General features: G+C 43.9%; 1 protein-coding gene and 1 long non-coding RNA gene across 10 annotated transcripts in view; one reads left to right on the forward strand and one right to left on the reverse strand.

Annotated features, from left to right (window-relative positions):
- On the reverse strand, positions 1-14,025 carry LOC128824566 (uncharacterized). 8 transcript variants are annotated; one of them, XR_008442495.1, is made up of 7 exons: positions 11,095-11,384; positions 7,399-7,538; positions 3,516-3,658; positions 2,424-2,502; positions 1,476-1,609; positions 1,156-1,225; positions 1-558 (listed from the first exon to the last, which is right to left on the reverse strand). It is a non-coding gene; the product is annotated as an uncharacterized LOC128824566 (long non-coding RNA). The 8 variants fall into 8 exon arrangements; XR_008442496.1 differs by adding an exon at positions 4,496-4,953 and having other exon boundaries at positions 1-1,609; positions 11,095-11,410; XR_008442493.1 differs by having other exon boundaries at positions 1,156-1,609; positions 11,095-11,393.
- The window catches only part of HNF1A (HNF1 homeobox A), a 21,853-nt gene continuing 2,402 nt past the window's right edge, over positions 7,545-26,995 (forward strand). The window contains exons 1-9 of one of the 2 annotated variants that reach the window (XM_054006187.1): positions 7,545-9,765; positions 17,290-17,489; positions 18,386-18,572; positions 19,240-19,478; positions 22,230-22,432; positions 24,424-24,625; positions 25,547-25,738; positions 26,032-26,153; positions 26,509-26,650. In XM_054006187.1, coding sequence (XP_053862162.1) covers positions 9,431-9,765; positions 17,290-17,489; positions 18,386-18,572; positions 19,240-19,478; positions 22,230-22,432; positions 24,424-24,625; positions 25,547-25,738; positions 26,032-26,153; positions 26,509-26,650 — 1,822 coding nt within the window. In that variant the 5' untranslated portion in view covers positions 7,545-9,430. The remainder of the gene's footprint in view (positions 9,766-17,289; positions 17,490-18,385; positions 18,573-19,239; positions 19,479-22,229; positions 22,433-24,423; positions 24,626-25,546; positions 25,739-26,031; positions 26,154-26,508; positions 26,651-26,995) is intronic. The other variant, XM_054006188.1, reaches the window with a different exon arrangement.

Here is a 26,995-nt window from a genome sequence, read left to right on the forward strand (position 1 = left end):
TCAGTTTGTTCAAACAATTTATTTTCACAAGTCTTTACAAACAAGTAGAGCATAATCTCCTGCTCTTTTCCACTATCAGAGGGGAGAATAAATCAATACTTCAAGTACTTTTCAGTTCTTCAGATTAGTTTCCTGGACTCTTCTGGGAATGGGGCATAAAACAATTCTGGTATCCATAGAACAGCAGCACGCATGCTGACCACCCATGATGAAATGGTTTCTAATTCTACAGCCTGGAAAAACTCTACTTACCACATTCGTTTGAGGCACAACTGATTTTATCTGATGGGCAATTAACTTATCATTAGATTTTCAGCAACAACATGGTAAAAGCAGGCAAGTAGACTTTGTGCCTAGGCTAGTAAACATTCATGATGATTTTGCAGGCATGCTCCAGCAGCATTACACAGTAACAATGAGACCAGTTCACAAGGCAGGTTTATTCCTTTCTGCAGATCCAGCACGCACTCACTCTTAGCAGTGTGGGGTGGGGCATTGCTTGCATTCCCCAAATTATTTTCTTATCATATATCTCTCTTTCACAGAATCTCCTCAGACCTGCAAGAGATGGAGAGCCTTACTCTGAGTTTCAGTGATTTCAGAGTCTGACATTACAGTCTCTCTTCAAGTGAGCTGCACTGCACTGCACCTTGAACATACACTGCTGCAGTGCCTAGACTTGTCAGAGCCATTTCAGTGCTGGCAGCAAACAAATAAGATCCTTCTTTGTCCCGGGTTGCATAAGTAGCTCCCAGGGCACAGTAAGGTAACAGCATGGGAGAGAACGGGTGGTAGAGGGGAATCAGATGACACCACTGACAGCAAAGAGCCCTCCCCCATCAGCCACAAAGCTTGGCTTTTATCAGATGTCAGTCTAACAGACCCAGTTCTGATTCCTCACTGATGGAAATAGAGAGATAAAAGCAGAGTGGCCTAGTGTGAAATGACCACCTTGCAGACAGAGACATGACAGGAATGGTTGTCAGCTCTTCGGAGGTTTGGGGGGGAGCAGAGAGGATGGAAATGATCAGGGAAAGAAGGCAAAAATCAGAACTCCAGTCTTAGAATTTATCTCAGAGCTGCAATGGGTTCTTCTGCATTCAAGATCTTAATATGAATCTCAACACTGTAGATGGTTTAAATGTGTGCTCCTACCTCTGTTTATCCAGGCAGGTTAAAGAATGAAAGGATGGCATACTTGTGTGCACATCCTCCTCCTCATCCTCTAGAGAGAGAGGAAACTAGAGATAAAGAAGACTTGTAGTTCATCCCCTCCATCTCCCTAAGACCACCCCAGGGTCATTCCCCATACCATACTTTCTAGTTCTTTGTCCAGTCTAATTTTAAATGTCCAGGGAAGGGCATCAAAACACCTGTTTTCTTGATCTTAACTACTCCCTGCACCACGTGGCGAGGGGAATTAAAGAGGCAAGACATTGCTCTGCTGAGGACAAGGCTCCAGGTTCGGTACCTACCAAAAAGTAGCTGTTTACTCTCCTGCTCTACTACAAACTAATTTCCCATCATAATCCCCTAATAATAATGTATTTTGGTACTCCTTCCATCCAATGAGGTGTTCACGGTTTGCACAAACAGCTGACATGTAACCCTGTAAAAAAAAACAAAAACAAAAAAACAAACGTTATCCAGGATTTCTCACAATCCCACATGTTAATTAAGAGTGAGCTCCCAGGGCACAAATCATCATCATCATCATCTACACTTGTAATAGCTCCTTTTCACTGTAACAGGGGGATTAGGAGGAGGAGGACAGTTCTCTATCTAGGAAGAGGAAGGATAGTGAAGTTAAATTAATTCATGCCAGTAAAGTACTTTGACACACTCTGCTAGAGGTGTGGTAAAATGTAGTAATGTCAGTGTGGCTGTTACAATAATTGAACTATATGGGCTCCCTCTGGTGGTCTCTTTATTATAGGACGATTTGTATTTGTTCCTTCCCCAGATGCTCCTTGGAGCCATGATGTGGATAAGTCAGGGGCTGACTTTGCCATAGAAAACTGCAATGTTTATTTGTCAGCACGTATAAGAGGAATAGTTGAATACAATGGATGTAATTCAATACAATGGTTACAATGTATGTTATTGACAGAACAAATCAGATGTTATGGGCCTGAATTTTCTCTCAATTCTATTAATACAACCTTCTGATTTAGAAGGGAGATGGCCGTAAAAAGCAGAATTCGTATAGCTCTAAAATAATATAGCATATAGCTTTAAAACAAGAATACCACCTATATAACACCCCCACATCGTACTTTCACGTCGTGGCATTGACTGCTAATTCAGTTAACTACTTTATTAAATATTCTTGACAAAAGCAACAATACTAGAATGGTTAATCAAAACTAGAGCATTATTTATCAGTAGAATAGAATGCCTCATTCAAGATACAGGAGACACACCTTGTTCCAAAAGTCTGTCAGGAAATGCCAGCAATTCAACACTTTCAGACAACTCCCATGCAGTACACTGTCCTGTCCACTGTTTGGGAGAGAGTGAAGGAGATTATTCATTATCATCTGAAAGTAACATGCACAGAATTTTAGAAAGATGTAATATTTTTATCTCACCCTTAAAAAAATACAGATAGAAGCTTGAACCTAAAGTCTGCTTCCTTCTTTATTTATTTCTCCTTTATGAATTCACACTGATTTGTTAATGTAAAGTTGATTAGGAGCACTGGGTTGAGCAAGCTTCTTTATTATTGTAGGGTTGCTCATATTATTTTGTCATTGAAGGGTTAATCTTAAGCACTGGGCTGCTGTAACTACATTTATTCATAATTGGAAGGAAAAGAGTAGTGAATTAATTTTGCAAAAAAAATAGGCAAGGAAAACAATAAAATGGATGTTGAAAACAGATATAAGAAAAACAGACAAGTGTCATTTTGAGCCTCTGAATTTTAAAAGCTTCCTTTCACTAGTAGAGCTGCAAACATCATATGAGGCATGGTAACTTAGTTCACATTACAGCCTAAATTAATCAAGTCATTCACAACTCAGTAAGTCAGTTATTTCAGATAAGGAAGTCCGCAAACACTGAACATTTATATTAAACAAGAACACTGATGCAGCAAAAACAAGTCCTTATCATCCAAACATTCATTATTATGGCAAAAGCTGTCAGGTGCCATGCCATTAAGTCACAAGAACCTCTGCTGTCCAAATTTGTGCCACTGTACATTTTAGTTTTTGTTCTAGTAGTAGGACTGTAACTTAGATGGGTAAAGCACTGCAGCCTCCTCCTTTAACCTATGCCACAGCTGTAACGGACATGTTGCAAAGCTCATCTTTTCTCTTGGGTTGTTCAGGAAGGGAGGATTTGAGGTGGGGTATTATTTTATGGGGTTCTGAACTGTTTATCAGTTTATCTGTGATTTGATGGATTATGTTGGGGAAAAGCTTTTAGGCAGTAACTTTTTTATATTAAGAATATTTACCCTTAGATTTTTGTTTTAATTATTTGTCCAGGCATCTGGAGTTTAGAATAGGTACCTCTGAAAGATTACAAGTAGTAAGTCCTTTGGTTCCAACTGGCCTTCAGATGCAGCCATTCTGAAGTTTTCCATATCTGGAGGTTGCAAGAGGGACCAGGACTAGCTGGGAGATGGTTTCTGGGTGCATTAAGAAGCTGTATCCTGTGGTTTTAAAGAAAGATTATTAGATATTATCTTCCTCACTTGTGTCTTTCAGTAATAAGCCCAGATGTTGGCTCCTCTTTTCAAGAGCAGGCTCTTCCCAAGAAGCAACCAAGAAATCAAATGTGTCTAAGCTTAGGGGTGTTCAGAAGAAATGGGGGTACTTCCTGGACAGGTACATTTGTCCCCAAAGTACTCAATTCAGGGAAAGCTGCTGTGTAATACAGAAGATAATTCTCTATGCTGCACAGAATAGTGAGGTCATTACACTAAACTACACAGAGGAGCAAACTCTAAAAAGATTAAGAGAAACATACTACTATACTAGGCACTTTACAAGTGTGACAGAGAAATGTTAATGTCTTAAATATAACTAAATAGAATAATTCACAATCAAATGGGAAGCCCATCTTCACAGTATGATGATATAGAGCAGGACTTGGGAACATAAATCCCAGATGTATTCATAAAAGAACAGAAGACTTTTTAAGTCCTTCAAAGATAAAGTATCTTTTAAAAAAATTGGTCTCAATCACTGTAAATTAACCTTCCCCTCTTCACAAAAATATAGAATGCACATTGCATTATCTGTGAAAGGTTTAATAAAGTTGTGTGGGACTATTATACCCCTTCAGAGGCTCTCAGTAGTGGCAAAAATGCCCATGGCCAGTTTACACTTTGCTCCTAGTCTGTGTCAAGTCTACATCCAAACTGATCAATGCTGCAATGTGTGAAGTCTGCTAAGAGGTGCTAATTGCTACAGTATTTCCTACCTAAAGCGACCAAATGGACACAACTGTGATCATTGTATCTGTCCATGGGAAATGTGAGCTGTACCTCCGAATTGCTCTCTGGAATCCTCCCACACACCGTCTCCCAGGATTGTGCTCTGTCCATGGTAGCCAGAGAGGTAGCTCATCACCTTTTTTCATCAGAAAATAGGGAGTTTCCCCAAGATATTGCTTACTCTTTATTCCTTTGCTGTCTCCTGCACATTTAAAGACTGTGGGTCACAATCACCTTTGCTTTGATGAATAAGAAGTGGAGATAGCTTTCTCAAGACCTGACCAGCTCTGCTCCAAACCTCAGCCAGAGCAGGTCATTGGACAGTGTCACACAAGACTTCACGTCCTCAACATGAGCAGCAATCTTTATATGGTCAGTGTCAGTTCATATTTTTGTTAAGCAGATGAACTCAAAGGAGTCCCAAATGGCAGGAAGGAGGATGACCTGGTGGTTAAGGCTTGGAGAGCTGGCCTCTATTCATGGCTCTGCAACAAGTTTCCTACGTGACCCTGGAAAAGTCAATTAACCTTTTGGTACGTTGGTTTCCAGCTGCAAAATACCCACATCATAAAGCAATTTAAGCTCTGCAAATGAAAAATGCTCTATAATTATTTTAATTCATCTACCTTCTCAGGGTATGTGATTGTGATGCTTAATTCATTCATGTTTGTAATCACTTTGAGGTCCACAAATGAAGGCCTCTGAGATTGCTAATGTATCGTTTTTCAAAACCTTGGACTCCCTACAATTGCCAAGTGCTGATGCTGACTGGAACTTTGGCTCCTGTGACTTGACTGCACCGTAACAAATCCATTCGGAAGAGAGATTCCTCATTGTATTCCCACATACCATGAATATGGAACCTGAAGGTTGTTTTTTTATTTTAGTAAGAATGAGACCGAGATACAGAATAAGCCATTTTAGTGTAGGAAAATGCAGTGAAGGAGAAAGATTCCTGCAATGACATGAGGCAGTCCCAGAATCTCCATCTCACGCTGGGACCTTCCTAGCATTGTTCCTATTGTCCCAAACTCTTTTTTGGGAGGGAAAGTGTCAGGTCCAATTAAGTCTAGAATTTGGGGGTTTGTGATTTTAAAGTAAGTTTTACTAAATTTAATATCGATATAATGATCTTAAAAAGAAACAATAGAAGGAGTTTGTTTGGATTTAACTCTTCCTCTGCAGTGACTGCAGCCCAGTCATTAACACTACTGTGATAGTGCATAACAGTCTGAAAGTGAAACTAATAAACAGAAGTTAAATTCACAATTATATTTTAATTGCCCAGGAAATAATTTCCCATTTATATTCAAAAGGTACTGGTGGGTCAAAATAGAGCCCAAACTTGGGATTAGAAAAAGGTCAGTTTTACAAAACCTAACAAAAATATTTCCACGGTTATTTTTATTATTGCTGCAAAGAACAAAGTTTATTTTGAAGAATAATATTCCTTTCCAGCATCTTTGTAATAGGGATGAACCAGAAAGTGAAATTATAGGAAACAATGATGAATTCGACTAGTCTAGGTTCATTATTTATTTTTTGCAAATCAGCAAAAGAACAAATGGATATAAAACTGGCCATGAACAAACTTAGGGTGGAAATTAGGTGGTTTCTAACCATCAGAAGGGTGAGGTTGTGGAACAGCCTCCCAATAGGAGTTGGGGGTGCAAACAACGTAATTAGTTTAAGGGAGAGCTGGACAAATTTATGAGAACTGTATAATAGGATTGCTTGTGATGGTGGGAGTAGGTCTCACTTCTGGTTTATGGCATATGTTCCTGAAGCTCATGTGTCTGGGTTTCAGCTGGGAACTGACAGGTATGAGGAAGGGATTCTCCCCCTTCCCCAATGTATTCTGTGAGGATTTTTTTTAACTCCTTCCTTTGAAGCATCAGGGATGACCATGGCTGGAAATGGGACATCAGTGGGGTGGGCCAGAGCTCTGAGGTGGCACCAACTCCAAGCATTCTCTTTCTCAAGTGTTTGGCTGACTGATTCTTGCTCATATGCTCAGGGTCTAACTGATCGCCATATGTGGAGTTGGGAAAGAATTTTCCCACAGGTCAGATTGGCAGTCTTCTGTGGATCCTAATACTTAGGTCTCATTTGGGTTTCACGGCGTTGGTGTGATATACAGGAGGTTAGACTAGGTCCCGTCTGACCTTAAACTCTATGAAATTATTTCAAGTTTTAGCTAAAATGTAACCCAGGCCAGGAAACACATCATTTTTTAACCTGAAAGAGTCCTTTTAATTAATGTTATCTTTTTCTATACACAAAGAGAATGCATGCACCATTAACCTACACTCCAAATCAGGACTGTCATTTCAAAAAATAATTACGTTACTTTTCTATTTTTCCCTAAATGCTGAGGAGCACCTTAGACCAGACAGGTTACAAAGTAGCAGCCGTGTTAGTCTGTATCCGCAAAAAGAAGAGGAGTACTTGTGGCACCTTAGAGACTAACGAATTCATTTCTGTCTGTGTGTTCCACTCTATGCATCTGAAGAAGTGAACTGTAGTCCACGAAAGCTTATGCTGAAATAAATTTGTTAGTCTCTAAGGTGCCACAAGTACTCCTGTTCTTTCTTTAGACCAGACAGAAACTTTAAATGTTTCCCTTTAAAGTTTTCCACCCACAGTTGTTTGATCAGAATGTGAACTCTCTTTGTCTAGACGTTGTCCAATCTTCGCTTTATTTTGTTGTATGTTTGAGACAACAAATACAAACATTCTTAAAATAAAAATACATTTTCAGTCTGAATTATTTATTTTAGTTTAAGGAAAACACCCCATGAAAGAACAGCAAGAACACTATGGCTGTTGTCTCTGCACACAGAGGTCCTAGAGACATAAAGGCGCAGTGCACAGAACACGAGGGGATTGCAGTTTCATAGCTACATACATCACAGCTGGGTTTTGTAATGACAACAAAAGCTTTCCAAACTTACAATTGGGGCTCAGACTACAGTATGCATGGCCTTTAACCAGGCTGAAGCTGTGTTCCAGGACCTCAGGTTAGCCATGTTAACTTTACTTGTGTATTCTGCCCTGTGCCAAGGGGAGGAGGTGCTTTCTGGAGCAGAGTCATCTGAAACAAAGGCAAACTATTAGTGAAAATCCCTGCTGAAGGGCTGACCCAGCAATCCACTGATGATTTGTTGTCAGAAGCAGCCCTAGGAGTTTTGCTGGCGAGGGCAGAAAATGTTTTTAGTGCCCCCTATTGTGGCCAAAGAAAACAAACAAACAGCAAAGAAAAACAGATGGCCAATCAGCCGAATGGAGAAAAAAAATACCACCAAAACCCTCGGAACTTGCCGGTAAGGGCAACCACCTTCCTTGCTCATCCCTAGAATTGGCCCAGCTTGTTGTGTTGTCATAATGGGGATCCATTTTGAAAAGGAGCTTTGTCCTTTGCTGACTCAATGTGTAAGTGAACCTCTACAGAGTGAGGCTTGGGAAGCCCCCAAAGGGAAGGGAGTGCCCCAGGTCACTCTGCAGCATCACCTTTGGTCAGTCCTTGGGCTGTGGAGGGAGCTCCATCCAGCCGTCCTCATCTTGGGCCTTAGAGGGTAACATATAAAAGGGAGACAAATGTGGGGGAAAGAATCTACAAAGACCCCCTCAGTAAAACATTATGGTTAAAATCCTCCCCTCTCTGATCCCACCGGGGAAACAAACATTCATTCCCAGTCAAGATGGCACAAGCTATAAAATCAGTATTGGGAGATTAGACTATTACAAGTTGATAATTTTAATTATGCTTTCTGTTAGCCAATCAGAGCAGATACATTAATTCACAGGTGTTAAGGTGAAAAGGGACCATTATTAACATCTAATCTGACTTCCCATACAACAGTGGCCAGAGAATTTGACCAAGTGATTCCGGCACCAAGCCCATACCTTTTGGGATTAACTAGTGCATATATTTTAAAAAGACATCCAACAGTTGGGAGTAGATTCCTCAAGCAGGTTAGTATCGATAGGGATAGAACTATGGTGTTGATAAATGAAGTCACTGTGGGTGGCACTCAAAGGGAGGAGGAGCAGCAGTTGTTGGCAAGCCAGGAACCTTTAGAAGTGCACCAATACCCAGAACACACCTTGCGTGTTTATTTTGTTTGCTTGCTTAGATTGTAAGTTCAGTGGGGCAGGCCCCATGTCTCCTTTATAAAGAGTACACACTGAGAGCCCTCACCAAATGAATAATAAAGGCAGTAGGTTCCAATGAAGAGAAATGGGGACAGGTAAGTGCCAATGTGGGGAACTGGCTCAGCAGTCATTTAGTGCCCCAGCCTGTCCCACTGAAGTCAATGGGAGCCCTTTGCGAGTATGGGAGATCTTGGAATATTAGAATAAATCCAGAGGTTGTACTTGATGCCTGGGGTGTGGTGCACAAAGATTGGCCAAGCTCCTGAGGCCACTAATTTCCAACCCAAAGGTTTTGGTGGGGCTTAGCCCCATGCTTCTTCCAGCCTATCCCTGCTCTTAAACCAATAGGGCCAAGAGCCAGTCCGACTTCTCCGCGCTCACTTTCTCATTCAATTTTATTTCTATTTCTCTCTTCTATCTATCTCCCATCCTGGCTTTTTCTCTGTCCATTCCTTTTACTCTCCTTTTCTCTTCTGCCTCCCTACCTTTTCCCCTCCCCCCCCTGCACTTTGTGAACTGCTGCTGCAGTGCTGAAGTCCAAAGTTCAGTAACTTGCTAAGCACACGGATAAATATGAACCTTGGAGAATTTACACTGCTCCAATGTAAACAGATAGCCAAGGGTCCCTTTATCAGCACTGGCTCAGGACAGTCGTGGGGGGTCTGAAGTGGCTCATTTTTGTATTTTGTTTTTTGGGGGGGTGCAAAGGGGGAATCTATGCCATTCCCACTCTGCTGACAGTCGGGCGTGTTACCTCAGGAACATGGTGTAGGGAAGGCTGAAGGCAGAACGTACTGAAACTCAAATCCAAGGGACACCAGACTGAAGACCATGGTCTCTAAGCTGAGTCATCTTCAGGTGGAGCTGCTGGGAGCACTGCTGGAGTCAGGGCTAACCAAGGAGACCCTGATCAAAGCGCTTGGGGAAGTGGACCCCTACGCCCTCCAGAGTGAAAGCCAGCGTGCCATCAGTGCCATCCAGGCAGAAAAAGGGGAACCCTGTGCTGAAATTCCCAATCTGCCCAATGGGATGGAGGAATCCAGGATGTCCGAGGAGGAAACCTCTGACGATGGGGAGGAATTCACCCCTCCAATAATGAAGGAGCTGGAAAACCTGAGTCCAGAGGAGGCTGCTCACCAGAAGGCTGTGGTGGAGAGACTATTACAGTAAGGACATGGTTTTCCTTTCCCCTTCTTGCTCTCCGTTCCTTTATTTCTCTTTCCTTCACCTCTTCCCTGAAATATGTTAGGGATTACAGTTGATCTAAGCGTGCAGAGATTCTCTCCATCAATGCCAGCCCCAAAACCCACTGAACTGACAAGCTTCATGTTCCTTAATAATGTTCAGTTTCCTTCCAAAGACATTTCAAACATACGCACACACAAAGTGCCATGGGGCCCAATTACATATTAAAAGTGCTAATATCATCTGGGAAACAAGGACTTCAGAAAAATCTGGGAGCTGTACAACTTCTGTCGCTTTAGCTGTCTGTCAGTTTTTACAGAAGCCACCACTTCAGTGGTTAGAAAAAAATAAGAAAATAAGTCGTCATATTAACTTCCATCATGTAGTGTGGGGATTCTCATCATAGGAGGGAAAAATACTCCTAAGTTCTCTTGCCATTTTTACCGAGATGTATATTGTTATTTTACTGACTTTAGCTAGAGTCAAGTATTTGTCAGTAGAGACAAATTAAGAGAGCCTGATCTTCATGTCTTTGTGCAGGTAAGACTCCCACTGATTTCAGTGGGAATTTCAGATGAGGGAGTGCCAGCCAAATTGGTTGGCAATCCAGGTCAACATACCCAATGCTTCTATCCTCCATCTCCCATCATGAACACTGAATATAGACAATGTGCAGTCTACGGACTACTGTTTTATGACTTGCCTTAACATGCAATTATTTAGTCTTAATAGCCAAAAAAGTATGAGTTTCCCGAACCATTCACTCTCACTCCAGTAAACCCATAGACAGAATCAGAATTGTGCTCCTGCAATTCTAACTCAGCGACATGAATCCTAGGGATTCCAATGGCTGGTCTGCCTGAGCAAGGACTTCAGGATATCGCCCTTCAAATCCACCTAACACAATTAAATCCTTAGCCACAAAATCTCATCTGTCTGCACTGAAGCTATTCTCCAAGATTAGGAGCAGACAGGAGGCACAGGGTGACTGCGATGTTCTGGAGACTCAAACCGGTACTTACAATCTTTTATGGGAAAATTAAACTGCAGTTAGAGGATTTACCGGCTTTGTGGCCATTCCTTTTTATGGGGAAAGGATATTAATACAAAACATAACAAGAAAAAGTAGGAGCAAAACCCCAGCAATAGCCCTAAGATAGAGAGATAGCACAGTACTTAAGGGTTAAATATTCACTGTAATATTTAAGAGGGGATGGTTCTATTGCCTGACCTCTAGAGAGTCTGGGCAGATTTGGAGCTGATCACATTACAGTAGCTGAAGGAAGAAAATACACTGGAACAGCACTTACCTGAGAGGAAAGATGCTCCCCATAATTCAATCTTCTTTTCCATCCAATAAACCCCTTTCCCTTCTCTGCCTTTTCATTTTGTCCCCCTCCCTCTTTCTTACACCCTTGCTGTTTCCAACTCCCCTGTTCTAGATGTTTTCCTCAGATCCTCCTTTTCTATCCCCCCCCTTTTCTCTGTCTCTCATCACCCTATTTCTATGTCTGCCTATCTGTCTGTCCGTCTCTCTTTCACATTGCTTTTACCCATCTCCTTCTCTCTCTCTTCTCCCTAAGCCTATGTAGAGATCTTGGGGCAGTTTGAGCTCCAGTTGCACCGGGCGGGCCCTGGCTAGTTACTAATTATCCAATGGCTTTATTATTTCTCTTTTGTCTTATAAATTTATAAACGAAAAGACCCTGATAAGCTTTTTGATCATTAACTTCTGATGATTTATCAGGTGTCTCTCCATAGAGAAAGCCATGGAAGCTAGAGAAGAGCACCTGGCTTTATCCCCTCTTTAATGAATGGATGAAGCAGGAATTAAACTCCATCCACTGTGCTCTGGTAAAGAGAATTTCACAACTGGAGGGAATTCCTATCCAGGAGTTGGGGATCCAGTGTGGTCCTTCACCCCAACATCGCCCTTCACCTTGGCATAAACTCTGGTTTCTGATCTTCCCCATCTTTCCAGTTGCCCTGTGGTTTCTGTCAGTTTCAGCACAACACTAATTTCTATACCACATTTTTACAGTAATGCTTTGCACTTCATCAGCATTTTCTAACTGAGGATCTCAAAGCTCTTTACACACTGTGAATGAGACATCATCCTCATTTACAGATGAGGAAACTAAGGCACGGAGAGGTTAAGTGCCTTAACCATGGTTACATGGGAAGTTGGTGGAAGAGCTGGAAATAGAACCATGATCTTCTCTCTTAACCACAAGGCATGGAGCATATTGACCCAAACCCATTAAAAATGTCTCCTAAATGGGGGCAGTGGATAGATAGGTCTGATAAAAATCTTTGCCTTTCTGCACAATTTTAAAAAGCAATTGTGTGTTTGGGGAAGTAAATTAAAAACATCTGGGTCAATATCAGAGACCGATAATGGGCAAGCAACAACTAAGAAGCCCCTTCAGGAAAGAAGCCTTCTTTTAATAGAAGAAGGCCTGATGGGCATGTCCTTAAAATAATAATTTATATTATATATAAATAATCCTAAATAATGTAGGTGTTTTTGAAAATGTCTCAATTCACTTGACAAAGGAACAGGATTGGAGATGTGGTAAGAAGTCAATATTATACATAGTACAAAATGGTGTATTATAGAAATCACTTCCCACCAGCTGGGACACAAGGTAGGAGAGCAGCCTTGATCACCTAGCAAAACGGCATGCAGAACAGAGCTTTCCTACTTGCAAATTGATGGTTGCTCAAAAACCTGAGTGCATGATTTTGTGGTATTCAAATACATAGGCACTATGAAAGTGCAGAAATCTCCTTATGTGTTACCAGCAGTTTTCAGACTATTGTAGACCATATCTCGATCAAAAGATTGTCTCATGGACACCTCTCCTCCTGTTCATAGTCACAGTAACTTACTTGCTTACATGGGAAAGTAACATAGGAAAATTTTTAATGTATTTCTGTGCTTTTGATGTACTGCCTGCTAACAAGGAGAAAAAGCACAATGTGACCAGTCACCTTTCTGCAGACCATTAGTATGTGCTCTGTGAAACACAAGTGATCCTGCGAAGCAGTTTGTGAACCACTGTATTACACTGAATGAATCCAGTATGGAAGCAATTGCTCCCTTACATAGCTCTAAGTTCATTTGCTGGAGTCCATTACCCTTTGCCCCTATAGAATACACTGAGTATGCAATCCATAGGGAGGTTTCCTTAGTGAGGAGCTAGTGGGGCAGCCCTTCACCCACTACACTGTGAATCCCAGAAGAGAGTTAAGGGATGGGATTTTCAAGAGTACCTCAGTGATTCAGAAGTATAAGTCTCATTGCTCTTCCATGGGACCCACAATCCTAAATAATGTAGGTGTTTTTGAAAATGCCTCAATTCACTCCATAAAGGACAGAACTGGAGGGAGAAGTCAATAGTAAATTAATTAATTTGTGGGGGGAGCCTATGGGGGCAATTATTAGTTATTTCCTATGGAGAAGATAGAATACAGATTGTCTTTGGTGGGGGACAGGGGAAGGCGCAGACTTCAATCGGTGAGGGGTATGCGGCGGATTTATGAGAAGTCAGGATAAGGGCTGCTGTTCCCTGTGGGTAGGTATAGCAATTTTTCCTTCTAGGGCAAAGGGTAGAATTCCACAAGGAAAGAGGGAGGTTGAGATGCTAAGATTTTCTGGGCGTATTTTCTGAAGAGGAAACAGGGAGATGTAGAGGTAAAAGGCCCAGCCCTTTCCCCCAGGGAGCTAGTTGCTGAGGGGCCCTGAGATTAAGCTATAACACCCCTTTTATGTCAGCATCTGATTGTATAGGCCAAGCTAAGGCAAACCAAGCAAAGTTCAAATGAAAACAACCATGCTGAGGTTAGTCTTACCTTCCCTGCTCTCTGCCTATCTCAGGTCCAGTCTGTGCATTGAAACCGGCGATAGATGTCTGGCAGTCGTCAATTAAAAGGACTGGTGGGATGATCCTGAGCACTTCAAAGCTCTGGGCCTCCTTTGAACTCGTTTCCAGTTCAAACCACAAGGAATTCAGAAGCTGCCTCCAAGAGATCAAATCAGATCTTTGGCACAAGGGAATCTGAAAAGGATCAGATTATGCTGCCCTGAGAGGTGGTGGAGAATAAAGGAAAGAGGATGGACAGAAAGAGGACAAAAAAAGGGAGAGAGAGAGAGAAAGATTGGGAAGAAAAAATCAGGAAGAGTGAAGGAGAGAGAAGGTCCCTTGAATGTTACATCCCCAGCTCTCTGGATTGGGTTTTCTTTAATGCTAACAACTTGATATTTACTTTCCATTTAAATTTGAGATGTTGCTATAAATTATCAACTAGCCTCTTGTTCCCTTTGAGTTTATAACTAACTACCTGGGTTACTTATTGTTCAAGTAACAAAAGGGAGGTGAATACGCCCTCAAAAAGCAACCTCACAACTGAGGAAAGGAGCAGCTGGAATGGAAGAGATAGGACCCCATGCCCCAGAGGTTGTATAGGGCCAGGGAGAGAGCCTATGCTCAGGAGACAAGGAGAAGCTGAAGGCAAGAGACCAGGACCTAGAAGATGATAAGGAAAGAGTAAAAGTCTATTATCTGAGGATAAGGAAAATCTGGAGATAGACCCTGAAGAATGGTAAAGCAATGGGGGTAAAGTTTGTACTTGGGAAGAATGGAAAGCTGAAGCCAAAATGAGGCAGGAAGCGGTCAGATGTTGAACAAGGCTGGGACCTTTTTGCAGTCCTGATTTACTAAATTAATTGGGCGTTTTGCCCAAGTAAGGTGAGCAAGATTGGGCCTGGGGTGAAATCCTACTCCTACTGAAGGCAAAGAGAGTTTTGCCATTGACTTCAGTGGGGCAAGGATTTCATCCCTGGTGTTTTTGTCTATGGTGAAGGTCTCTGCAGGTGGCACGATGAGGATAAGTGATAGTCTGTGAGAGTGTTCAACTCACCTAACAACACACACAGCCTGCTCTACAGTATAACCTAGGGTCACGAGGTCTCTTTACACAGGAATTAAAGCTTTGGCTTGGACAGTACATGTGCACACAGTTAAGGCATCATCTATGCTACACCATGAAACCACCCTTTACCCGTGTTAGGGGACATCCGTGCTGTAAACAGCTCCCAAGTGCAGATGCACCTCAGTGGTTTGAGCATTGGTCTGCTAAACCCAGGGTTGTGAGTTCAATCCTTGAGGGGGTCACTTAGGGATCTAGGGCAAAAATCTGTCTGGGGATTGGTTCTGCTTTGAGCAGGGGGTTGGACTAGATGACCTCCTGAGGTCCCTTCCAACCTTGAAATTCTATGATTCTAATTGTAGACACACCTTGGGAATGTGTGTCTACCTTGGCACCCCATAGTGTTCTAAACTATGAAAAGTGTGAGTCTCATCCTCTCCCAAGTACCTCCCCACTCCTTCCTGACAGAGAGAGCTGGGGATTCTGGTAAAAGAGAGAGAGGAAGTACGTGGCTCAGATGCCAAGTGGGAAGGAAGTCAGTATGTTATAGAAGCGTCTATGGGTGATCATGAATCCCCCTCCCTTTCTTCACTAGCTGACCCAGAAACATGATCTGAAAGACAGGGCAGAAGCCTTGCCCTTGAGCATCTCTTCTAATCTATCACTGTAGAACAGAAAGTGCCCAGGGCTCAGCTGCAGGCTAGATTCATAGAGGCTGAATTAAGAGAGACTACAATAAGGAGGAGATTAGTCCTCGTCTCAAGAGGTAGTAGAGCAAACACCAACTGCTTAAAGCTCAGGAATGGGAAAAAATAGGCTAGATGGGTTGCCCTAATTTGGGGGTCTTTGAAGAGTACAAGGGGAGAGGGTGGAAAATGGAGCATTTTGGCACAGCTCCACCATCAGAGAACCACCAGTGGTGCCATTTTAAGAAAAGAGATTTCTCCCCCTGTCTCAGCCTCCTGCCACACTTTAACTGCAATTGAGCTTGCTCCTTGGACCGTCTGGTTGCTGTGGAAGAGGCTGCAGCAGGAACAGAGATAAGGGTGTTTGCGCTGAGAGAACAGGTGCGGACTTTGTCCTTCTTATCGCCTTTCAGCCTCTGACAACCCACAGAGTCAACAAAGCAGCTAGTACGCAGGCTGCTCTCGCCCTCCACCCCCAACTGTCCTGCTGTATTTTCCCCAGAGTCCTGGGTATTTTTCTCTTATTCCACCCACCTGCTACTGGTATTCGGAGAGGACATCAACATTATCTATACCATGTTGGGATCACATCCAGTCCAGTCAGTCCCTCAGGCATTTCACATTAGAAACACAGAGGGCAGCTCCATGTTACATCTGCAAAGAAATCATACATTTCCTCAACACAGGGGTTGTCCATGTTTGGTTCTAAACTGCTTGGTTCACATCTTCCAAGTTCTACTGAGTTTCAGGTTCAGTCAAACCCAAACCAGTCACCGAAATTCAACCACAATCCCCTTAGTCAGCCCCATGGTTACTCAAATGCTCAGGAACCTTATCAGACGTTCTGATAAACCTTATCAGATTTACAACTATTATGAAATTCCCAAGGTCAGTTTACTATTTTGGGGTTTTTTTTCCATGCAGTTCTACACTTCTTGGCTTGTAAAGTGCAGTGCAATGGTTGGGATTGTAAATACGTGTTCATTTTTTTTCTCTAAGTACATAGATGCAAAATGGAAAATTTGAAAGAGCAGATGTGTGCTTATCAATATGTGTATGTGTAAAGTGCCATATGTGTAAGGACATGTGGGCGGTGCATATGGTCAGTGTCTGGGTACAGGAGTCTCACATGCATGAGTATATATTGTAGAATCATGTAAAGTTATTTTGGGTTTGGAGCTCCACTCTCTCTTGGCGGCTCTGCTGTGGGTTACCCCAAGCTGGATCAGAGCCAGAGTCAGAGTGCGAGTCCAAGTGAGGATCAGTCGGTCTGATATTAAAGCGAACCCAGTTTAGGAAAGTACATTACGTTATCTGTGAGCACAGATCCCCCACAGACAGGGAAGCAGAGAAAAAGAGACCCACCTCCTGAAACTGAAAAGCAGAGCCCAGAACATACAGCATTGTGAGAAATGGAACCCTGAAATATGGGACATCATCTGCTCCACCCCTCATCCCTCTCCCGCTGCTCCAGAGGTGACAGGCTCTTGGTCAGAATTGACCTACATAGGAAGGATGGCATAGAGGAAACCGTCACCACTGCTACTCCAAGGAGTTCAGTCTCCAGGGCTATCAAAAATACTCATTAAAAGATTTAGACAAGTAAGTCATTTAGCTTGGAGGTTAGGTCAAACCACTGCATAGAGTGTCACACTGAACAAAAGATTTCCTTGGAGAGATGAACGGTTATTATGCAGCATACTAAATCTATCCTACCTGCCTCATCAAAGGCAAAGCGTGAACAGAGGATTCACCTCTCTCATTGCTTCTGGTGCCCACACTTCATGCAAGAAGTGCTGGATGACATTCCTTGAATCCCTTCTGTGCAACCTGGATACACAGACAAGAATTCTATCTTTAATGAGGTGCATTTTCTGTTAATTCTAGAGAGGATCCCTGGAGAGTAGCAAAAATGGTGAAATCCTACCTCCAGCAGCACAACATCCCTCAAAGGGAGGTGGTGGACACTACGGGTTTAAATCAGTCTCACCTCTCACAGCACCTCAACAAAGGCACACCCATGAAGACCCAGAAGAGAGCTGCCCTCTACACCTGGTATGTCCGCAAGCAGCGAGAGGTGGCCCAGCGTAAGTACAGCAACAGCAAATCTCTCCTAACTCTAGTGTCCTATAGCTCCCCCTACCCTCATCTGCAGTGTGGAAGGCATGGGAGGGAGGCCCTTTCTAGCAGTAAGGTTAGACAAGTCCATGTCACCATTCCACACGGGTGGCCAAATTGCACAAAGGAGCCTGCAGCCACCCACTTCTTTAAAGGTGGAGAGCAGGCTATAGCCCTCATCTATCGGTATATCCAAGTGGAGGCATCGACTTGGACCAAGATGGGGCACTCCCAATGAAGTGCATTTATGTAAGCACAGACAGCATAGCTGATCACCAGCAATGATAGAACCCAGGACTTTCAGCACCAGAAAAGAGTTTTCTGCAATTTCATCTAAAGAAGTAATTCCTTTAGCCATGAGTAAGTAGCAGGCTGTAGCTCTGGGGTCAGCCATTAGTGGGATATCATCTCTCACACATACTAAGCCAGCGTGTTACAAATACATGCTTAAAACAATAGCCTTTGCAACCTCCACACGAACGAATGTGGCTGTAATCGGTTTCATTTTATACATATTAGATGGGCCCCTAGTAAAATTAATAACTTCGCCTTTAGTGGGGCCTAGAGGGTTGGACTCTACATGAGCTGCATCCACCCCAGCTCCTGCTGCTTGTTCTGTTTCACTGCTTCACACTAGGAATCAAGATGCAACATGTCCGATGGGCCCATTGGGGATAATCTTACCCATTTTAGACAAATATAGAGCTTTATTTAAATCTCATCTAGATTTTCCACCTGCATTTGTTCAATAGTAGGAGATGCTGAGTGAGGATAAGCTGCTCTGAGACAGCTGAATTCCAAGAAAGAGAATGTTACAAAAACATCCTATCAGCAAGCAAAGCCCCTTGCCCATTTGTGTTTCCAGAGTTCACCCATGCTGGTCAGGGACTCGTGGCAGAGGAGCCCATGGGAGATGACCTGCCCACCAAGAAAGGGAGAAGAAACCGCTTTAAGTGGGGTCCTGCCTCACAACAGATCCTATTCCAAGCTTATGAGAGACAGAAGAACCCGAGCAAGGAGGAGAGAGAAGCATTGGTGGAGGAGTGCAACAGGTGAAGGAGGGTCTCCAGTGTTGATGGAGGGGGGGAAAAAGAGAGGGATGGAAGAGGCCTTTGTGTGCTCTTGCTATTCTGCCAGAAGCCATACTCTGCTCTGCGTAAGGGCAATGGGGTAGCAGTGGATTGAGATCTCCTATTGATCTTTCTTTGGGATACAATTTGCCAAACGCTGTGTAGTGAAATCCCAATACACAGACAAAGTAAGAGAATGATTGGCTAGAGCCAGCTATAGAACAAGCTTCCAGCACTGAACTCTCACTGCCTGTTATTTCAGTCCTGGGCTCCAACAACGCTCTGCCTCTCTAACCACTGTACAGAACAGCCTGCTCATCCTGCCCTGGGCCTCTGCTTACAGGGTGACCCGGCCTGATGACGTGCATACAGACACCAAAGTCATGAACACACCACACACCCACACAGACCTTTGGCTGTTGAGCGTGCCCTCCTCCCCCGCAACTCCATGAGTGCATCATTGAGGTGCTGGTGTTATGGAGACCCTGCCTGGTCACAGGAGCCACCGTAGCACATATTAGATGATTAGGGAGTCAACCCAGAGCTATCCATCATTCAACAGTGCTCCAGCTCACCAAACAGAAAGAAAAAGTGTTTCCTAATGCAGCTATGAGACCACCAAGGCCCTTCCTGTGCTCTCTCCTGACAGGGCAGAGTGCATTCAGCGTGGCGTCTCCCCATCCCAGGCCCAAGGTCTGGGCTCAAACCTGGTCACCGAGGTGAGAGTTTATAACTGGTTCGCCAACCGTAGGAAGGAGGAGGCCTTTCGGCACAAGCTAGCCATGGATACCTACAGTGGGCCGCAGCCCAGCTCTGCTCCCCCACTGACCTCTCTCAACTCTTCCTCCCTTCAGCCAACGCCTGCTATCTCGCCAAGCAAAGTCCATGGTGAGTACTGACTACAAAGCGGGAGTTTTGGAACAGGAGACAGGTGAGCCTGCAAGTTCAGGCACCAAGGCCATTTCGAAGCGTATCCCTTCAGAAGCTGATCAGTAGATGGGAGAGCCAAACTGATGTAGGGTTTACACAAGATGAGAGTGTAGGTGATAAAGGGATATCTTCGCATCCACGAGATGAGGGGAGAAGGGTGACTTTAAAAAAGGGAAGGAGGAGGATCTGGGGAACTACAGGCCAGTCAGCCTCACCTCAGTCCCTGGAAAAATCATGGAGCAAGTCCTCAAGAATCAATTCTGAAGCACGGAGAGGAGAGGAAAGTGATCAGGAACAGTCAGCATGGATTCACCAAGGGCAAGTCATGCCTGACTAACTTAATTGCCTTCTATAAGGAGATAACTGGGTCTGTGGATGAGGGGAAAGCAGTGGGTGTGTTATTCCTTGACTTTAGCAAAGCTTTTGATATGGTCTCCCACAGTATTCTTGCCAGCAAGTTAAAGAAGTATGGGCTGGATGAATGGAACATAAGGTGGATAGAAAGATGGCTAGATCGTCAGGCTCAACCGGTAGTGATCAATGGCTCCATGTCTAGTTGGCAGCCGGTTTCAAGTGGAGTGCCCCAAAGGTCGGTCGTAGGGCCAGTTTTGTTCAATATCTTCATTAATGATCTGGAGGATGGCGTGAACTGCACTCTCAGCAAGTCTGCAGATGACACTAAACTGGGAGGAGTGGGGTAAATATGCTGGAGGGTAGGGATAGGATACAGAGGGACCTAGACAAATTAGAGGATTGGGCCAAAAGAAACCTGATGAGGTTCAACAAGGACAAGTGCAGAGTCCTGCACTTAGGACGGAAGAATCCCATTCACTGCTACAGACTAGGTACCGAATAGCTGGGCAGCAATTCTGCAGAAAAGGACCTAGAGGTCACAGTGGACGAGAAGCTGGATATGAGTCGACAGCGTGCCCTTGTTGCCAAGAAGGCTAACGGCATTTTGGGCTGTATAAGTAGGGGCATTGCCAGCAGATCGAGGGACAGGATAGTTCCCATCTATTCGACATTGGTGAGGCCTCATCTGGAGTACTGTGTCCAGTTTTGGGCCCCACACTACAAGGAGGATGTGGGGAAATTGGAAAGAGTCCAGCAGAGGGCAACAAAAATGATTAGGGGGCTGGAGCACATGACTTATGAGGAGAGGCTGAGGGAACTGAGATTGTTTAGTCTGCAGAAGAGAAGAATGAGGGGGAATTTGATAGTTGCTTTCAACTCCCTGAAAGGGGGTTCCAAAGAGGATGGATCTAGACTGTTCTCAGTGGTACCTGATCACAGAACAAGGAGTAATGGTCTCAAGTTGCAGTGGGGAAGGTTTAGGCTGGATATTAGGAAAATCTTTTTCACTAGGAGGGTGGTGAAGCACTGGAATGGGTTACCTAGGGAGGTGGTGGAATTTCCTTCCTTAGAGGTTTTTAAGGTCAGGCTTGACAAAGCCCTCGCTGGGATGATTTAGTTGGGAATTGGTCCTGCTTGGAGCAGAAGGTTGGACTAGATGACCTCCTGAGGTCCCTTTCAACCCTGATATTCTATGATTCTATGAAGTGGAGTGAAGAGGACATTGGAAGCTCAATGCTGAGGGAGTGCCTTACAGTCAGTTCTCATTCATTGCTCTGTCACAGCCCCCTATTGATGAACAGTAGTCAGTAATCCCTATTTCAAGGGCTCGCCTGTTAGGTTGTCTCAGAGGTTAATTGTATACCCTTTCTTCTCACACACACGGCTCCCTCTTTGGGAGCCTCCAACTGCCACAAGTCAGAGACACAAACATTCTTGGCTGAATTGTTAGGAGTTAGGAAAAGTAACCCTCTGCGGCCTCAGCAACACAAAACAGACTGTCAGTTTTCATAAGCACTGAAAGCAGAAGAATGGCATCTTTGCCTCCTTTCTCTGTGGTAGCCAGATGAACAAGCAATAAGTACCTGTATTCAGCAAGCTCACTTTTCTAATGCTCAGGTGCTTTGTCCTTTCTCATGTTTCTAGGCAAAAGTCCTTGAGATGCCAGTGTGTTAGTGAAGCAGTATCAATCATCATTGATCTCCAGGGCTGGAAGAGACACTCCAATTAGAGCACAAGTGCAAACTCCCGCTCTGTGCAGGGAAGGGAATAAAGCTACTACCTAAACAGGTCCTCAGTGCTAGAGCAGGAATTTAATGGTGGAAATTCCATCATCCCTCTCAGAGTAAGAGGTTGCTACCAATCTCCCTTGACACAATAGAATAGAGAAGGCCTTCCACTTAAAAGGCTAAAAGGAAGAATTCCCCCCTCCCTTTGACAGGTGGTGGTCTCTCCAAGGAAGGATTTGGGTCTATTGGTGAGGGCAGGGAAGCCCAGGATTGAGTGAACCTGGAAGACTTTCCCTCTCACTTTGTGGTAGATGCTATCACTCAAACTCCCTTCCTTTCTATATTTACTCCCAGGAAGAATTTCTAACCAACTTAGCTACACAGCTTTTCCCCCATGGCGATATTCGCCCCTGCACAAAGCCAGTACATTAGGAGATGACTTGTCCAAGGCCACCCAGCAAGCTACTGAGAGGATTAAAATTTTGGTGTGTTCTTGGTTTCCAAGTACCATGCTCAGTCCACACAGCCTCTCAGCTCTGAAACAGCACCAGTGAAGGAGGGCTGCCTCAGTGCACCTGACAAAGGCCTACAAAGGGAATTGAATTTATTGCTTGTCCTAATTTACTAGATCAGCCTCATCTGTGGGAACCAAGTCTCTCCTTTTCTGACATAGGAATGAGGTACAACCAGCAGCCAGCCAATGAGGCAGAGTCTTCCAGCAGCAATCATCATGGGAACAGTTCCATGGTGACCACCCAAACCATTCTTCATCAGGTCTCTCCCCCTGGACTGGAGCCAAGCCAGAACCTGTTGAGCACAGACACTAAGCTGGTGAGTGACATATACCCTAGTCCTGGTGATTCCATGATGTCAGGGAATCAAAGAAGGATCCCTGGGTTTCCAGAGGACAATATTCAGAAATTATATTTTCCAGAATGCTGTTAACTCCCCACAGCAGTAGCAAGTTCAAAAGCATTCTTAGGATTCTCACACCATGCCACCTAGTGGTGGGGGTGGGTACTGGGAGCATGAAGATTGAGTAGGACTACCCTAGCCCGTTACTGCCCTGGGATTAATCAAAACAGTATGGTACACCTTTCAGTAGGAAAACAGGGCCCAAGACATCTAATGACACACCTGTTGTTAACCTGCCCACCCCAAAAGGTCTGTTCCTCTCCCACTGATCAGACTCCTTCCATTACCACTCACGTTTGATTGAACTCCACACTCAGCAAGATAGCTGAAAAGAATCGAATGGGACTAACAAAACAGGGACCTGTTACCTGCCCTGACCCATTTGTAAAAGTTAGGTGCAACAAACCCAGTTTGCACAGAATTCCTACCAATAGATCTTGTACAGTAAATCTGGATTGTACCAGCCTAATCATATTCATCTTGAGGCAGATCTCCTTTGGATATCTTTCATTAACTAAGCCTCCTCCCATGTGGTTTGTATCACTACGCTAAGATTATACGATTGATCATTCTTGGCTGGTTTGCACAGTTCCCTTAGATTGTATGCTACATATAAAACCTGTTAGCAAGACGTTTGTATTGGTCCATAGCTGTCCTGGGGCAAAGTTCAATTTATGAATCCAATTAAAATCTTTACAGTCACCCAGTCACTTTGCTGATTTTCTGGTCACTCCTGTGAAGGAAAAGTCTTTCCACAAGACTTTGAAAATCTCCTTTTACTGCTGTGTACAAAAAGAGACATTGTCAAGATGGTGAGTCCAATCATTTACCCTATTGCTCCTTAATCTTGTTACAAATTCAATGCAGTTGTTCATAAATAAAGCATTGGAACTTCTTAAATAACTATATATTAAGTATTCAGCTTTGGTAGCTGAACTCTTATGATACTTTTATAGGACTTTTTAACTAGGGACCTCACATGGCTTACAGACTACAACCTCAACCTCACTAGAAGGTAGATATGAATTATGAAGTTAATCTGAGAGTTTGAAAACTGAGACAGACAGGTTAAATGATTTGACAAAGGTCACAAATTCAGTCAGTGACAGAACCAAGTCTAGAACTGAAAGTCCTGCTCTACCCACTAGCCAGACATGCTCCCTCTCTCTATAACAAGCAACCCTGCAATAATGCACACTAGAATTTACACCTCTCTGGTGCGTACTTACGTAGAGTGTAGAGAAGCCCTAAGAAAGGAAGGACTCATGAGTTCTAGCCTCCGCTTTGAACCAACTTTTAAGTCACTTAGCCTCTCTGTGCCTCACTTTTCAAACTCTAAAATGAACTTCAGATCTACCTTCTAATGGGGTTGTGAGGGTTCAAGTCTGTAAAGCCTTTTGAGGTCCCTAGTTACAAAGTGCTAAACAAGTATAAGTGTTAGGCTGCTAAAGCTGAACATTTAATATGTTTAAAAAAAAAAAAAAGCATTGAAACTTTTTATACATAAAAATTTGCATGGGATTTTTAATAACATTAAGCAGCAATAGGGTAAATGGATGGACCACTGTACCTCATTTCCCCCTCCCTGAGGATAATACTTCACTATATGGGAACAGAGGCTAAATTCACAATGTTTGTAAAGCACTTTGAGATTCTCAGATGGGAGGAGACTGACCAGGGCAAAGTGCTATTGTTAATACCGTGACAGTGTTCTTTAATGGTTAATCAATCAGCATGGAGGCAGCATCAAAGGAAGCATACAAACTGTACTCAGCTAAATGAAGTCCCTTCCAAACTGTCAGAAGCTGGGTGGGAAACTGATCACAGATTGGAACTTTAAAGTGCTCAGCATACTCCAGCTGTTGCAGATAGCATTTTCACAGCTCTTCTTTCTTCCTCATGCCCAGATCTCTGCTCATGGGGGACCTCTCCCTCCTGTCAGCACCCTGACCGCTTTGCACAGCCTAGAGCAAAATCCACACTCGTTGAGCCAGCAAACTCAGAATCTAATCATGACATCACTGCCTGGTGTTATGGCAATTGGAGCTGGTGAGACCTCATCCCTGGCACCAGCATTCACCAACACAGGGGCCTCCACCCTGGTAATAGGTAAGCAGTGAACAATGTGGGGAAGTTGGAGGGCTCATTGTGGTTTCTATCCCACACTCTATTTATCAGGATTTCCAGAAAGGAAAAAAAGGATCTATGATCATTATAAATGTCTCATTTCCTGAGTCAAAAGCTTTGAGGTGGAAAGGAAAATATATGGCTGGGGGAGTCTATCACAACTTTAGGGATTGTCAGGAGCTCTTCAGAAGCATTAGTACTTTGCACCATTCCACATGATATGAAAACGTCCCGCTCCTGTAGAGGCTTACCAGTTCACAAGTGGGGAATGGATGGCTAAGGAACTTGAGTAAAGGGATATAAAACCTTTCGTCTCCATGTCATTGGTTCAAATCCAGCTATTTGGTAGCCTAAACAAAATGAACCCCATAGGTCTAAAATTTAGTTTGTTGTGGCTAGTTACACCTAGCACTCTTGCCAGCAGACTGAGGTGAGCTTAAAATAATGACTGGGCCATTAAACTCCACTCTCATTTTTAAAGAAGGTCTCTCCAGTGAAGGATTAAGCAGATTTGAACAGAATTGCATTGCGTAATCTGTGGCTGAACAAGATGCCTCACCTCAGGCACAAGCACTGGTGGTAAGAGCTACTTGCATGGTGCTTTTCTGCACGAGATGTGGCTCAAACTACTGTTGATAGACCTTAACTTTCATAGACACTAAGTTCATTCACAACTGGACAAGGCACAGCTGTAAAGCAGCTCCCCCTGCCCCAAAGAGTCCTAGCTCAGAGAATTTTTCACTTGACCAGAGTTCAAAGAGCCGGGAAGCGAAGACTAGGCACAGCTATGGAAACCATTCCAGAATTTCTGCAGACCCCACTTCGGCAGAGGGAACAGTCATGCACTCCCAGTCTGAGAGGAGATGAAACAAGGAACTGAATATGCATGTCTTTATTTCTCAGGCCTAACCTCCACCCAAGCCCAGAGTGTTCCTGTGATAAACAGCATGGGAAGCAGCCTTACTACCCTTCAGCCTGTCCAGTTCTCCCAGCAGCTCCACCCATCTTACCAGCAGCCCATCATGCAGCAGGTCCAGAGCCACATCAATCAGAGCCCCTTCATGGCCACCATGGCCCAGATACAGAGCCCCCATGGTAAGGGTTCAAATTGGATCTCACCACCTCCAGTCCCTTTTGCTTCAGAGGTTAACTGATGGCCCCTGGGCTTGCAGCACTCTGTTTATCATCAGAAGACCAGAAGAGGAGGGTAGGTGATTCCTCTCCTAGATCCATGTCCTACTGGTTGTGTCTGAGATTCAGGATTGACTGACAGCAGATTCATGTTGGTGTCACTTTGGCTAAAGTTGATTTCCCATTTATTTAACTGTTCCTAGTTACAACTCTCAGAGCTCCAGAATCCACACAATTTTGTTTTCTTTCATTTCTAGCTCTCTACAGCCACAAGTCTGAAGTGGCCCAATATGCACATACTGGCCTTTTACCCCAGACCATGGTGATAACAGATACAGCAAATCTCAGTGCCCTGACTAACCTGACACCAACCAAACAGGTAACAAAGCAGGGAATGGTATTTGTCATATGCCTTCATTCCCCTACTTAAAACTGCACTGCATATCACGTAGCATACTGCCTATGCCAGTAGAGCATATCTGGCACCCTGTCTGTGCCACTCCAGCAGGACAATCTTCCTCACCCCAGCGCCTTGCCAATACCAGCTGGAACATTGGGAACATTAGAGCAAGCTTCCTTGCTGCACTGCCAAGCAGCAATGAGTTTCCTTGGAAACAGGACCCGCTTGCTGTTTCCAATCCAGCTTGCCCATGTAAGTGCCTATTAGAAGGCTTGTAGGAGACAGATCTGACCCAGGCACTGTTCCAAAGCTCAGGAAACATTAATTTTCTCAGGTGTTTACATCTGAATCAGAGACCCATACGGAGTCCGGGATCCACACGTCAGTGTCACAGACACCAACAATACATTTACAGAACCAAGACACAACCATTCAGCACCTTCAGCCAGGCCATCGCCTCACCCCGAGCCCAGCTGGTAAGACCAATAAACTATCATTTTATACTGTCCCTCTATCCCGCTTCCATCTGCCAAAACCCCAATGGTAGGACATGAAATAGCATCCAGGGTTTCCTATTCTGCAACAGAACTCCAACCAGGCCCTGGGGGATACAGAAAATGACCTCATGAAAGGAAGCTCTAAAGCACAGTCCATAGCAGGGATTTTTCAGCATATCCAAAAAGAGGTATGGGTGTGGATATGGGGCCTATGTGGAATTTGTACAAGTGACTAACATTGAAGAACACAGGCAGGAATGGTGTCCCTACACAGCCAAACATGCAGAAGGCATTCAGGGTTGGGGAGGCAAAGATTCCTTCAGG

Source organism: Malaclemys terrapin, chromosome 16, assembly GCF_027887155.1.
Source record: "Malaclemys terrapin pileata isolate rMalTer1 chromosome 16, rMalTer1.hap1, whole genome shotgun sequence".
Taxonomy (NCBI): Eukaryota; Metazoa; Chordata; order Testudines; family Emydidae; genus Malaclemys; species Malaclemys terrapin.